Below are 14,830 nucleotides of genomic sequence, written 5' to 3' on the forward strand. Positions count from 1 at the left end.
ATTTTCAAATTATTTACGGTAATTTTAGATAATTTTAGATAGATTATTTTTTCTTATGACTATTTTTTCAATTTAATATGCAGAATTTAGCGCTAAATAAAATAGAGACAATTGATGAAATGTTTAGATTTTTAAATTATAAATAAATATATGAATAAAAATTAATTACTAGAATTTAGTTTTAAAATGAAAGCATTAATTATTTTAATATTTCTGTGTGTATTTTAATATTTTTGTAGTGTTCTCTATGGCATTCACGAAATATATAAAAAATTTATATTTGTATTATTTATATTATAAACATTTAATTGAAAAAAAGTAAAATCTTGATTATTAATAAAATTATTATAAGCTTAAAAAATTATTTCCTATTAATTACATGCTCTTCTTCAATAAACATCATGAAAAAAAATATTTTTTAATTTTCAATATTTTTAATATTATACTTTATTCAATTAAATTTCTTGTATTGAAACTTTAAAGAATATCAGAATAATTAATCAAATTTTATATTTTTATTTACATTTTTTATCTGCATTACCCTAGTCTCAGAATAGTTTTTATTGATCTAGCTGTAATGTTGTATACCAATTTCAAATTAATTGTACGATATAAGCGTCTGATTTTATGTTCAACCACTTATGAGCATAATAGTAATTTGAAATTTTACATTCATTTTATTAGTATGTAAAGAACTAAATATTCTTAGTTTGATGCCTGCAATCAAAAGATTATACAGATTCTTCAGTCTGATAATCTGTAACCTCTCTTGAAGTAGCCCATAGTTGCAAATTTGGATCCGCACAGTCTAGTAGGAATGACGATTAGAGAGGAAGGCTAAAACTATTCTGCAGCACTCGTGTGTGTAAAAGATAGTATTTTCAATTTGAGAGCAAGCAGACACTTTCTTCATGCGAACTTTGGATTATAAGTAACCTGTCGTCTCTGCATTGGATAACTTTGGCAGTTCAATTTAAGGACCTATTTTTAAACATAAATTAGTATTAATATATAATAATTATATATTTACACATTAATATAAAGATTTTGGTCTATGGCATAGCGTATTTTATAAATTTGTTTGTTGTAAATAATATACACGAGGAAAAAAGTATGTTGTAGAATTTGCAAATATTGTTTCTGATATAATTTAAAGTATTTTCTTTTAATAATTAGGAAGGTATATGAGCGATATTGCTTAGAAGTTTTCGAAATATACGTAGACGTAAATTTTAATAATAGTAAAAAAAATTTCTTTATTTTCGATTTCGCCACTTATTCGTGTTCTGGGAGTCATCTGTGTTTTTTTCATTATGTAGGTGTGGGAATAACTAACGAACTTGACTCAAGTGAACAACACTTTTATACTACTATTTATTAAAGTAATTCGAAAAGTATCAAATTAATAAATGCACTTACTTTTTATTTATTGTAATTTGTTTCGTTTATTTAATTTAATTTAAATTTAATTTGAATTATATTTAATTTCATTTCAATTTATGAAAAAATTCATCATTAATTTTATAAATTATCTATATAAAATATATAAATAACTTAGAAAATGTATATTATATAGACTTAAATATATTTTAAAGTGTAGTTACTCAATGATTAGATTTTAAATAGTTTCGTTTTAAATATTTTATTGTTGATGATATATATATATATATTTCTGAGCTATAAATTTATTGGTAGAATACTAGTTAATTTGATAACAGTATTTTAAGAATTTAGTTTTTTAAAACTAATTTAGTTATTAATTTAGTAATTTCTAACTTGTAATTCAACTAATCCATTAAATATTGTTCAATTAAAATTATAAGAAAATTAAAAAAAATATGTTTCTGAAATTGAAAAAGAAAAAATTCAATAATCCAAAGAATAACAAAAATTACCATTGATATTTAATATAATTTGTAGATGATTTATTCAAATTACTAACAATAGAATGAATAACATATAATCTGTAGATAAATTTCAAAATAATTTGCTTCTTGTATAATTATTTAAATAATTATTCAAAATTTATAATTATCTAGAAAATCATTAAAATCAACGAAATTGTAGTAATTGTTTTCTTGAGCTTCCATAATCACAAACATTGTTCGTGCAAATACACTCTACCGATGCGAATACTTTTGTGAACCTTTGCGAATACTTCAGGATTAATAACTTTCTGCTGAACTTATAAGAATATATGAAAAGAATAATTAAGGTGATCTTGTATTAATATTTTTATAACAATAATTGTTAATATTAAAAAAGTTATCTAATTTCAATTTATTTTCATAGCCACAGAAATAAAAATATAAGAATAAAAAATGTGGACTAAAAAGAATATTCTATTTATATATATATATATATATATATATATATACTATTCTAAATAGTATATTAGTATATTCTAAAAAATAAGCTAGAGATCCTTAAAACAACAACCATTTTTAGTAACGATATTTATAATCTGAGTTACAGAAGCAATATTTTATTTCAATACCATTTAATCGTAAGTGTCTCGAATTACATGAAATGAGATGGATTAACAAGTTCGGATTTCAATACAATTCTATACTTCTCACACTTCACTTTCTACACTCTCGTTTAAATATACCTATGTCGTTTGCAGATGAGAGAGTGAATGAGCAAATGCAATATAAATTCGTTAATGGAATTTCAACGGACAGTGCAATTATTCATTAGTTATCGGTTTTTATAGACAGAAAATTGCGTTAATTAGTTTATAGCCAAATATGATATTTGGATGTACTATTATAGAAGATCTGATGATATACTTTCGTTCTACTTATTTGATGAGTATCCGTAATACAATATGAAATAGTATTTTGGAAATGTTCATATATAATTGACTCTTTTATTATACATTTATATTAATATGTAGCACTAAGCAACTATATTAATGAATGAATTTGAATCTATTTGAAATGTATAATATAAATATAATAAATCTATTTCACGAAATATGTAATAATTATTATTTTAGTTTATTAAGTATTTATTAATAATATCATTTGAGTTTTTATCATATGATCATATAATTCAGGTAAAATAAAAATTTTTTCACATTCAAAAAATTCACTTGTTTTTTAATAAAATATATAAAATTGTAATTATATATTAATTACTTGCATTATTAAAATTTTTAAATTTTATAATTATAATTTTATAATTAATTAAAGTAAATTAAATAGTCAAATATTTAAAAATAATCGTAAGTTTTTACTTCTTTATAAAAAATAATTTTGAAATACGTGATAACAAATATTTAAAGCATTATTATGAAAAAATTACACTATTTCAAGATTATTTTAGATCATAGATTAATTTATATATTAGTATAACTATATTTTGAATTAAAAACATAAAATAAAAAATTTTTTATTTGAATTAATTTTATTTTAATCTAATAGACAAAAATATTTATCATAAGATTGGTAGTTATCAAATATTAATATGTACTATAATTGAAGGTATATGTCTATAGGATCAATTAAAGAACTTGAATTTTTTTCTTTTTTTAAAAAGATTTAAGTTATATAAAATAAGAATATAAATCAATTTTTTAGATGAAACTATATATTTCAATCGTAAAGGTTATTTGTTAGTTAAGGTGCACTATGCTTTCTCGAAACTATTTATGTATGTCAATAATTATAAGAAAATTAAAATAAGATTTCGTAAATTGATAAATTTCTGAACTAAATTCAAATACTAAATAGATAAATTTATATTGTAATTTGTTCTCATAATATGTTTTCATTTATTATTATAGTTAAGAAATCGCAGTTACAACTCGCCTGTTAACGATAATTCTTGTAAAATTATTACATATATATATATATATATATATATATATATATATATATATGTATATATAATATGAAAGTTTAGATATTATATTTATAAGCAAAACATTTAAAAACATTGTAAAATATCGATATATGTATTAAATTGTAAAAACAAAATAATTTAAATTTAAATAAAAAATTATTATAGAAAAGAAGTCACTAAAACTACTAGTAACAGAATGTAGAATAACGAGGAAAATAGATTAACAAAATAAACTATTAAAAAGGTTAAAAAAAATATAATTACAATTCATATACGGAAATTTTTAAATAAGAAAAGAAATATATAATATGTACTATACAAATTTAATAACGAAACTAACATATTACACACACAAAATTATTATCTTATAAAAAATTCAAAATACTGAAGATTTTATTGCTTACAGGAAATAAATAATAAAATTAAAATTGTACCACAATTGATTAATATATGAAATAGGTATAAATATTTATCTATAGTATGAATGAATATTTTTTGAAAATTCATTATTTATTTAAATATATATTACAGCAAAGAAAAACGTTTATAAATATAAAAAAAATTATAAATACAAAGTAAGGAATTTAAAATAAAAAAAAATATAATAAAATAGTGTTTATTTTTATCCAAGTTAGAAAAAATAAAGGAAAATAAACAAAATGTTCAAAAAGATGATTTTTAATACCTAATGTATTTTTTGAATGATCAAAATTAATAAAAAAAAAAAAATTCAAATAATTTTAGAAAATAATAAACACAGCATTTTTATTAAGGATTAATATTTACAAAATGAAATGTGAAAATAAATTATGAAATAATGATCACTAACTTGCCCATAAATCTTTTTAACGAAGTTATTCGAATATTTATTTGTCTTTTGGTCATCTGTTTATTCATTTTTCATTTGATATTAATCAATTTATGATATGAAAAATAGTTTAAAATCGATAAGTTATTCTAAATAAAATTATCTGAATTAGAAGAATATTTTTCAATTATTTTTCAGTCAAAAGATTATTTATTATTTTTATATATTTAATAATTGTATAAACTAAAATAGTGGCAATTTAAACTTAAGATTTTTATTCTGTTGATAGAAAGTAGTTTTCAATCTTAAAATGAAATTGGTATTAAAATTCACTGTTCATTATTTTATAGATTTAATACTTTACCATAAATGTATACGTTTCATGACTTCATTACCTTCACCATTGAAAATATTGTTTAGAGTAAATATAACTCTATATTATCTGAAATATAACTGTATTGACTTTACCAAAAAGTATGCAAATAATTATATTACTTAAAGAATATCAAAAATACAATTTAATTTAAATATTTATTTTCAAATTGATTTATATTGTTTAACCACTTAAATATTAAACTTGATATTAAATAAAAGTTTATATAACTTTATATTCATTTATATTACTAAAATAAACATGTTACTTCAAATTCGAGAACATAATTTAGTTGAATATAATTAATATTAGAAAAAACTTTACTGGAATATTTTATATACCTTAATTCATTACATAAATATGAATGAAAATAAAAATGTATTGGGGAATTTTAATTAAAAAATAAAAATAACGATTGTAATATAATTCAGTAACTTAAAAAGATAATATTCAATTTATTCTATAATAAAGATATCCTCAAATAATTTTTAAATTGTATCATAATTTTAGATTTTCAAAAGTATTATTATTACTTTCATTCTATCGAATATTATATAGTAGTACTAAGTTAAATATTTATAAATATATTTAGGTTTTTATCAATTTTAGAATAATTTTCATTTATAATTAAAAATATGCTATTTATATAAAAATATTAGAAAAAAACTTTATAAATATGACAAAATATTTATATAATTAATTTTTAAGTTTTAATTCATAATTAAAAGATTGTAGGCTATGTCTTATAAATAATCAATCCGGTACAATAAACCAAAATTAATAAAGATAAAAATGTAACTATAGTCATTGATACTATGGTTATAATGGTACTATTATTTTTTTTATGGTACAAATATATTAAATAATAAATAATAAGTGATAAGCAACCAACTAGATATTATGAAGATTCACTGAAACGTTTGTCAACAGAATTTTATTGTCTACAGTAACATTATAGTTACTTTAAAACTGTTATGACTTCTTTCATTTTAATTACGTATTAAAAACATTTAAAAAATTTATATGAAAAAGTATTAATATCTTGTAATATAACATAAACAGATATTGTATTTTGAGTTTTAAAAATTTTTATATTTTTAATTCTTTTAAATAATTTTTATTTAAATGAAGCTGACTGTACACTTAACATTCCATAAATTAAAAAAATTGTATTTTTTACATTTTCAGAGATTTTTTGTTCATTATCAATTATTTTAATTCATTCATGTAAGTTAAAAGGGTAAAATAAAAAAAATGGTAGGTTATAACAATGTAATTTGCCAATAAGAGAAAATATCACAGTTTTGAACTTATACAATATGTAATCTAATTATCTTAAAGTTACAGACAATGTTTAAATATTGAACATGAAACTAATTAATAAGGTAAAAATCTTTAAATTTATTCATTAATAAATTGTTATTTAAAAAATTTCACACATTTCAACGTTGCTAAATTTATTTATTAATTTGCAAAATGTATTTAAAAATTATTACTATGTAATAATAAAGTGCTGATTTATGACAAATTTAAATGCTGGATATTTATCAGTGTCATAATGAATCCTTGTGTAATATTTAATTAAAACGTAAAATATATCAATAATACTTTTGTTTTAAAATTTTGTATAAACTTTTATTAAATTCCCTGTCCAATAACAAAAGATTATATCTCGTTATATTTAATAAACTTATTAGACTTATATCAAATATTTGATTGTAAATAATGGAAAGATAAGTAGTATATATACATAACTGTACATCTATGTCTCCCTATTTTTAGTTTTATGAAACTCTATATTATAAATTACATAATTATGCATACATACTTTATGCACTTATATATATATATATATATATATATATATATATATATATATATATATAAGATATAAATTTAATTGCATATTATTATTAAGACAGTTGATATGTTAAGAAATATATTGTAATATATTTAAAATATAGTGATCACGTAACTATAAACTAAAATAAGTTAAAATTGTATTACTAGTTGTTACAAATATTATAAACTGTTACAAATTATTTGACATTTTAAATACATGTTTCAATTTTCAAATAATTTAAAAAATAACAAAAAATTGTATAATATAATAAACATTTAATCACAATTATTAATTTATGAAATCTTTAAAAAATCTTCAAATTATCTTTAATAATTTCTCTATCTTTCAACGTCTCTTTAAATACATATGTATTAACTTTATTAGGTAATTGTACTGATTTTAACAGAAATTTGTTTATTTTCATCTTTCTTGATTCAATGTAACTTTATGGAATAATTAAAATAATTTTTTGAGAATCATCAAAATTTTTAATTAAATTTAATCTCAATCTATAATGTAGATTATATTAGTAATTTATTTAATTAAATTATTTCAAATAATGTCATACTTAATTAAATAAATGAATATTATTCAATTATAATTCAAATAAATTTATTTTGAAGATTTTTTTTGTTTTTTTTTTCAAATTGTCCCATTATTTTAATTTCCTATTAAATTAAAAGAAAATTTGTCTACCGAATCAATTCCATTTTCTCAGAATTAATTATATATATTTATCTTATAAAATTATTTTGTAGCAATTTATGTAATTAATTTGTTTATAATAATGCATTAATCACGAATGCCAGCTTTGATATAATAATTTACTTATTATTATATTATAATTATATTTTTTAATATATTATACAGACAATTAATCAATCATATAAATCCATATTAATATAATTAATTAATAACAATTAATGTAACTCTAAGTAGTAAAGTATTTTGTTTTCATCTAATATTTATAATTTACAAAATTATTTTTAATGATTCTTTTAGAGTATTCGATTTGCAAATACATCAGAAATATACAAATTTGTCTTACTATTAATCAATATATTTATTATTGCATATGTAATACATACATACATACATATACACACGCGCGCGCGCGCCAATATATATAAAGCTAAAAAGCATTAAAAGTTAAAAATTTGTTTAAAAATTATTACGTAATTTTGTTTTGTTTTGTGTAATTTATATATTTAGCAAGTTATAAGTTTGAGTCAATAAGCAATTTAAAAAATATGTTTAACATATTTGGGCAGTAGCCAAAGTTTATTTTCAAAAAAGGATTAATGAATTATTTGAGTATATTGCAAAATTATATAGTCAAAATAAAAAGTAAAAATACAAAAATGCAAATGCATGTATGGCTTTAGTTAAGGCAGTAATAAATCTTATACAACTTTAAAAAAATCTTTATTCAAATTTGACGTCCTTTCAATGCATGTACCAACAAAATTGCGCGAGAGCAATCTTTGATTACCTCTCACATCTAGAAAGGCACCTTTCATACCTTACAACATAACATACGCACTTATACCATTGATATACTAAATAAAAGTACTATAAACATTACAGATTTCGATTGTAATTTATATACAGCTTTAATGAGTAGGGCAAGGGCAGTTGATGTATTTTTTCCTTCATATATGAAGAGAAAGCATTTGTATCTACGTAGTGTCCTGTATACGGATTGTCGCTGGGATTAAGATTTCTAAGAGGATTTCGTTTGAAATTCGATTCATTGGCACGGTTGCTGTTATTATTATTGTTATACATCGACGATCGATTTTCGTTAGTAGAGTTACTACGTTTATGTTTAACAGGAGTACCATTTGCAAAGTCCGAGTCCGAACTCAAACTTTCTTCATCATTACCAGCATTAGACACATCATCGAGTATACCACTATCAGCTTTTTCTTTACGGCTTCCATTTTTGCGATGCATAAATGATGACTGTTGCTGTAACGTTGAGCGACAGGTAACATATGCATTATGCTCATTATCAACATCTTGATCACTTTCACTTTCACTCATGTTAGAATACGCTGAGATATCTAAAATTCACAAATGTATAAGTTTCTTGTGTATTAAAATATAATAACATTTATAGAAAACATTTTGTAAATATAGAAAAAATTTGACAGCATTCCTACCGTATTTCTATCTAAATATTTGGTAAAATAAAAATTTATATTTACTAGTTGTTAGGCCTCGGTTTCCATGAAAGTCACTATTATTCTTTTGACTGTGGCTCTCTGACTGTGATTTTTCGCAAGCAGAATCCGAGCTACTCTCTGAATCTTGCCTTTCACTATTTGGATTTGTGTCAAATTGTGTATCATCTTCGACACTGGGTGATTCGTCTTCATCATTCATCCAGTTAATATCTTGATACGAGTTTTCGGTTGCATTGGGCTCCCCGTTGCGATTCGGTTGATTAACCGCTCGTACAATCTGTAGAGTTGTCCGAAGATCTTCACCGGGTGGGCCATCGACGTTTAACAAAAGCTGAGTCCTGTGCACTCGTGCCACTTCATCCTCGTTTAACGTATTATCATCGGATTCTTCATATATAGGAATAACAAATTGGTGGAGAGCTCTATGTGGCGAGCTAGGCTGATGTCGTTCTGATAGAATGGGCTTATGCGTTTCTAGATCCGTATGCTCGAACCAGACATTGTGTCGTAATCGATGCCGAATCTTACCACGACATAATTCTTGCAGAGATAACGGATCACATTCAGCTAGAGTAAAATTGAGATTATTAATAACTTCACCATTCCGTTGAACCATTATAATATTAGATATACAAGGTCAATTAGAAAACATTCAAATTGAACACCATATAAATTGAAATATTCAATACCATATGGAACACCAAATGAAGTTTCAATTGTCTTAATTTTTTTATGATCAATGTTCATATCGACTTTCTTTTAACGAATGAGGTAACCACTATAATATTGTTAACTAAAAAAATTTGTAGGAAAAATTTTTTAACAAAAACTTATATTTGATATTAAATTTTTTTATATAAAAGCAATTAAAGTAATTAAAAACTGTTGATATTTGATTAACATTGAAATTTAATATTTTATCATATATACTGTATTATGTATATATATACATAAATATTATGTTGAACTGTAATAATATTTGGATACAATTATTATTTACAAATAGTTTACAAACTAAATCTACAAATACAAACTTATTTTTTAAATATTAATTTACATTAATTTAAAAAATTATATAACATTTTACAATATACATTTAAAGTTATACTTAACAATATTTTAGATTTTATTTTACCTGTTTAATTTTAATATCAAATATTTATATTAAATTACTTATATTATTGAACACACTTTTATTTTAATAGTATGACATATATATGTAGAATATTTATTTCCATATATATTTATTTATTTTATTCTTTATATATATTTATTTATCAAATTGAAAAAGTCAAACTCAAACAAATTTTATAAAAGCAGAATATTTCTTAATAGATCTCAAAGTTTTATCCTTCATTAAAGGAAATAAATCTTTAATTTTGTAAAATAAGAATGAAGCTCTTAAAAAATTCTATATTAATATTTGTATGATTACAAAATAAAAAATTTTAAATATTGAATTTTTTATAAATTTTAAAGTATGTTAACCTGAAACATACCACATTAGACAAAATGTCGATTTAACATCGACAGATATATTACTATGATTATTTTGGCATTTTTTTAGATATTTCATAAGCTGAAAGATGTAATAATAAAAGTAATTATGAAAATTATAAAACAGACAGTGAACATGGCAGAGGGAATTCACATTAGAAGAACATGATTTAAAAAATGGATTAAAAATTATTTAAAATTTTTAATTGTTTCTTAAAATCAAGTAACATTAAAAAATTTCTGATATTATTAAATTATATTTGAACCAGTATATTGTATATTTTCGCAGTAATTCTACTGTCAAGAATTTTCACAAAAAAAACAACATATTTGTATCATACATAATAATTTAAAATAATTTTTATTATTTAATGTCTTTAAATTAATTTATGATTTAATCAATATGTATAAATTTTTTAAAATTATTTTAATTAACTTTATATAACTTACGTAAATGGTTGATTAATTCAGATGAACTAGGTATTATTAAATTGGCAAAAGATACTGGTAGTATAGTTTCATGTTCCCAAGTAGTTTCATTAATTTTTTTAGCTTTCACTAAATTATCTTTATAAGGCATTATTAAAATACCACCAACTTTAACAAACTGCTTCACCAATATTTCATGAGTCTCCGGACATGTGGCACCACAATAAACTCTATCATATTGTCTTCCTGGTACTATACTTAAACAATTCCCTGAAAAAATATAAATATAAAAAATAATTATACAATATACTTATATATTATGCTACTTTAATATATACCTTGAATAAAAATTGGTTCACAAAAATCAAATTCATCTAAAGCAAGAGACTTTTGTTTGAATTCATCCAATCTATCGTAAGAGTATCTAACGCAATCTTCATGTAGTTCAATACCATGATTTGTACCACTTTGACCTATTACAATATTATCATAAATATATATTATTACAAATTATATCTAGTAATTATAGAATATATAATAAAAATGTTACCCTAATTATTCGTTTCAATTCGATTATTGATTTAATACAAGAAACAATAGACAATATTTTTTTATATCAGAATTTATATTTAATGTTTAAATTTTTGAATATATATAAAAATATACTTGCTTAACAATAATCCTGCCATTGTATTTAGATAACCAGTTCCAGAGCCAAGATTTAAAAAGCTTAAGCCAGGTTTTAACGCTAACTCTTCCATAATTTCACAGTATATACATGGTGCTGATAAGTGTATATTACCATGTTTCCAAGCAAAATCTTTATATGCATTATCTCTGTGTGAAGAAAGAAAATAATCACCCCTATCAACAGCTCTGAAGACTTGTTCAATTTTTTTTGATCTAATATAGCCTGAATCAACAAGATTGTCAACAAGTTCATCATTATCTTGTCCATTACTGAATGTAGCACCCATTTTCAATTAAGTATATGACTGATCTATATTCCACAAAATAATATAACACAAATTAATATTCAATTGAGTTCATCTTCATAATTTGATAATTCATTAACCGAGTGTCCTGATAGAGAGAGTATCCATATCTAAAAAAACGATGAAAAATTTAAATCCATAAAAAATTAAATGAAATAATTAATTAAATTAAATAATTACTTTATTTTCATTGAAAATAAAATTTATCTTGTATAAAAAATAAATTAGATTAATATTTAGATTATCTAACTAGTTAATGCAAACTTTCAAGTAATTTATCTATGTCGAATTTTCTTCAAATATTTATATCATACTTAATTGGGATTGATAATTAAATAATACATGTAGCTCTTGGAAACTATTCATATAATTATTTTTATATATAAATGAATACATTATATTAAAATTTTTAATTCGTATATAATAATTAATAAAATCAAAAGATTATGATGAATTAATAATATTAACATATTAACCCAACATTTACTACAGTGTCTGAATATAAACGATTTGTTATTGCTACGTCAGACGCGCCACTTGACTATCGTATGTGTATGAAAGAAAATCAAAAACATTATGGTAGAGCTGTTGGTGCGAAATATATTATCCGTATGTCATATATATTGCATACATTAATTTAAAATCACTTTTTTGATATCTTATATAAATTCTAATCAACGAAGTTAATCGTTATATACATACATACACATTCATATATATATATATAATACAATAAGAAACAAAACGTTTTAAATGACCTACAGTAACTTGCTAATTGATAACGAAACCCACTAATAATAGTTTCACACGTTTATAATCTAATCCCTATTAGTAGAATTATTTTAGAAAATTATTGAAATAAAAATCATGAAAATGGTGTTATATATTGCATTGAATTGGATTCTTATTTGAAGATATTATCACGTGTACTTTATCATTTGTTTTCATATAAAATAATCTAATTAGTCAAAACGATTTGTTGAATCTTTGCAAAAATTGCATTTTATTGTTCAGTGATACTTTAACAAAATTCATTGTACATTTAGTATAACTAAAAAATAATTTTGTGAATACCATTTTTTAAATTTATTTGTTTAAAATTTTGTTGTAATAACAATTTATATTGTAATAAAATGTGTTAACATTTAGTAAAATATAAAATTGATTATCAAATTTTTGACTATCGTTTTCGATATTGTTCAATCTGACTTTATATGGAAACATAATAAATGCATACATATATCATATCAGCTGATAATGACAGATTCAGAATCAGTTCTAATATACTTTATTTATTCTTGCATAAACTATCACCATAAACACTCAACATATATTTGTCTTTTACAAGCGCAACCCTTCTTTCACTGTTTCACTTGACATATTTGTTTTATTTATTCCTACACAACCACGAACGAATATGCATTACACTAGAGTAGAGTTCTGCTCTGCTTTCTGTTTTCATCTAAAATCTAATTAACTATAGAAATTATCTCTCTTACGCGCAGTCTCAATATTTATAGGTTACGTTGTACAGTTTTCTCTTAGATTCACGGGAATTTTTTGTACCTTTTCTTTTTACCAGTAACGCTTCCAAGCTTTACAAAATCGAATGTAGATTTTAGTAAATTTAAATATAATGTTTGATAATTAATTATAATAATAATTAGATACTATAAATTTGTTTAGAATCTATAATTAAAAAGTTGGGGGAAAATATTATATATATGTTTAAATTCTTAAAAGATATTTATGTATAATTGGTACATTTTATTTTTAAAATGTTATGTTATCAAAAATAAAAAAAGAAATATATATATATATATATATATATATATATATATATATATACACATAAAATTTTCTATCCTATTAAAAGCTGCTATTTGTGAGATTTAATTATTTTTATAATAATTATTTAAACTACCTTTTTAAAATGCAAAAATAAGTAAAATAATGATCAACCAAAAAAATTAAAGATAATATATTCCCAAATCAACGTGAAAGATATATACTTATGAATTTAATGAAATTAAAATAATACTAAAAAGAGTATTACAAAATATTTATTCATAACTAATCATTAAACCCGTATCAAAGTAATGCTTGACTACTAATTGATAAACTGGTTTTATAATTTTCTAATTAAGAATTTTAAATATGTAAAATATAAGCATTATAATTAGAATTGATTTAAATTTTTAAACAATTTGATAATGATACTATATTTAAAAATTTGAATATATATTAAAATTTCTATGCTTAGTTATATTTCCATAATTTATTAACTATTTAATAAATTAATAATTAATTGTTATAATAAATTATATGAAAAGTTTTTAATAAGATTCATGTTCTATGCAAACTTTTTTTAAATTTTATGAATTACATCGAATATTAAATATTTTTTTGTATTTAGTATAATTAGAAATATCTAGGCATATATTTAAAAATATTTTTATAATTATATAATCTCTAAAAATTATAATCTTAAATTATTTATTGCCAAATTTCTAGAATTATATCCATAATATATTTTATATCGAAGTCCATAAATAATAAAATTTATAAAATGCATAATAAGAAACTTTAACATTTATATTGTTCCTATTTCTAATATAATTATGTTATTATCTTGTTTTTAAAAGTTTCTATTTGTTAAAGTATTGATATAGACATAATAAATACAAATTTTTATTATTCTTAAATTGTGATTACTTTTGTTCCTTACTTTAGTTATAAATATTAGGTAAACTTATTTTACGATTAATCTAATTTAAGATCTCGAAAATAAAATCATTTTTTAATAGTGAAAATATAGTATAGTAATTTTTATAATACGATTATAAG

General features: G+C 21.0%; 1 protein-coding gene across 1 annotated transcript; it reads right to left on the reverse strand.

The window, feature by feature from the left end:
- Window positions 1–8,252: 8,252 nt before the first annotated feature.
- On the reverse strand, window positions 8,253–13,535 carry LOC105361403 (bromodomain-containing protein DDB_G0270170). Its single transcript, XM_011498567.1, has 6 exons — window positions 13,221–13,535; window positions 11,659–12,093; window positions 11,327–11,461; window positions 11,010–11,258; window positions 9,084–9,629; window positions 8,253–8,939 (listed from the first exon to the last, which is right to left on the reverse strand). Exons 2-6 carry the CDS (start codon window positions 11,963–11,965, stop codon window positions 8,455–8,457), a joined length of 1,722 nt encoding a protein of 573 aa, XP_011496869.1. The 5' UTR covers window positions 11,966–12,093; window positions 13,221–13,535; the 3' UTR covers window positions 8,253–8,454.
- Window positions 13,536–14,830: the final 1,295 nt, after the last annotated feature.

The sequence above is a fragment of the Ceratosolen solmsi genome, unplaced genomic scaffold (genome assembly GCF_000503995.2).
Source record: "Ceratosolen solmsi marchali unplaced genomic scaffold, CerSol_1.0 scaffold30, whole genome shotgun sequence".
Lineage (NCBI taxonomy): Eukaryota > Metazoa > Arthropoda > Insecta > Hymenoptera > Agaonidae > Ceratosolen > Ceratosolen solmsi.